The 1,561-nt window shown below is 64.1% G+C and overlaps 1 protein-coding gene across 1 annotated transcript; it reads left to right on the top strand.

Annotated features, from left to right (window-relative positions):
- Positions 1 to 181: 181 nt before the first annotated feature.
- EMIHUDRAFT_256964 (hypothetical protein) lies at positions 182 to 1,143 on the top strand (the record flags this gene model as incomplete). The annotated part of the gene is made up of 2 exons (XM_005765401.1): positions 182 to 268; positions 679 to 1,143. 2 exons carry the CDS (start codon positions 182 to 184, stop codon positions 1,141 to 1,143), a joined length of 552 nt encoding a protein of 183 aa, XP_005765458.1.
- Between the last annotated feature and the right edge of the window lie 418 nt (positions 1,144 to 1,561).

The raw sequence follows: 1,561 nt of genomic DNA, 5'->3' as shown, positions 1-1,561 counted from the left end.
GCGGCTCCAGCGATTGACCATACCCCCCCACCCGTCGACCTAGCCGCTAGCCCACGAACTGCTGGGGGGTGCCCACCACATGCTAGGGGGGGGGTCCGACCCCCCCCAGAGGCTTCACCACATGCTAGGGGGGGGTGGGGCGTGGAGAGAAGCGCGCCCCCCTCCCTGGATGCTGGAAGCGATGTCCGCCTGCTCTTTCGTCGCCTTTCGGCAGGGGCAGCGGGCACGAGGGACGAGGCCGCTTGTGCATGCGCGCGCAAGGACGGCGGTAGACCTCCCCCCTCTCACAAGAGTCGTGGTGTCCAGGTGGTATATAGTGCGCCTCTGTTCGTACGAGTACCTCTGTACGGCTCCACCCTCCTATCGCGCCGCTCGAAGCCCCGCGGCCGCCTCTCGCCTACCGCGCTGCCCTCGCCTGCCACCGCACCGCCCGCGCTCCAGCCTAACCAGCTCTGCATCTCGCAACACACACTTGACAGGGACAGACCAGGCGCAGGAAAAGGGAGCGGGGCCCGAATCCAAGGGACCACCCCGTCGGGCGGAGGAGCTGTGAACTCAGGTCCAGCAGGAAGGCTGCTGGCTCCTGACTCATCCCCCAAATCCCCCACACCTTGGCGGCCTGAAACCTTACCATTCCGACACCTCACACACACCCCTCCCCTCGCATCGCTGCCCAAGGAGAAGCAGAAGCGCGCTCATGAGCTCCAGGAGGTGTTCGCGGCGTTCGACTCGACTGGAGAGGCAGACGGGTCGCTCCAGTTGGGCGAGCTGGGCGCGCTGATGGCGTCCCTCGGCTCCAACCTCGAGGAAGCGGAGCTGAAGCAGCTGGTGGAGGAGCTCGACGTAAACAGGGACGGCGAGGTCTCGTTCGTCGAGTTCGCGATGCACATGTTCTCGGACGCGGAGGAGGAGCCAGCGGAGGAGGTCGCGGTGGCGATCTTTGATATGGTGGACAGCGACCGCTCCGGCTCAGTAACGCTGAAGGAGTTGCAGGCTGCTTTTGCAGCGCTCAATTCGGGCTTGACGGACGACGACACCACCGAGATCATGTCGCGCATGGACACGGACGGCTCGGGCAGCGTGGACAAACCAGAGTTTGTCAAACTGCTCACCAGCATCCTGGAGGAGTACGCGGCGGCGTGAGGGCCGTGAGCCAATGTGGCACATTCCTTAGTTAGTTCGTTAGAGAGTTTAAGACACATGACCATGACTGGACGCCAGGCGGTAGGGGGGACGATGCAGACCACATAACGCATAAAAAGAAAGAAATAAAGAAAAAACACAGACACGCCAAACGAGGGATGGGACGAGGACAGGGCCCCCACCTGAAAAAAAACTGGGGACGGATGTGGTTTTCTTCTTTCTGGCGGCATGAGCGGCGCAGGGCGAGCCCAACTCTGCTGCCCGATCTGGCAGTGGGCGAGCTGGGCTCGCTGCTGGCCCTGCTCTCCTGCCGGCGGACGCGCGGGAGGCTCAACGCGCGGCTCGACACCGACACGCAGGACACGCTGCTCACCTGGGCCGCTTGCCACGGGCAAGCCGAGGCGGTGCGGCTGCTGCT

This window comes from Emiliania huxleyi (genome assembly GCF_000372725.1).
Source record: "Emiliania huxleyi CCMP1516 unplaced genomic scaffold EMIHUscaffold_5537, whole genome shotgun sequence".
Lineage (NCBI taxonomy): Eukaryota > Haptophyta > Isochrysidales > Noelaerhabdaceae > Emiliania > Emiliania huxleyi.
Note: the sequence above shows the minus strand (reverse complement) of the source record. Positions and strands in the feature narration are given on the sequence as shown.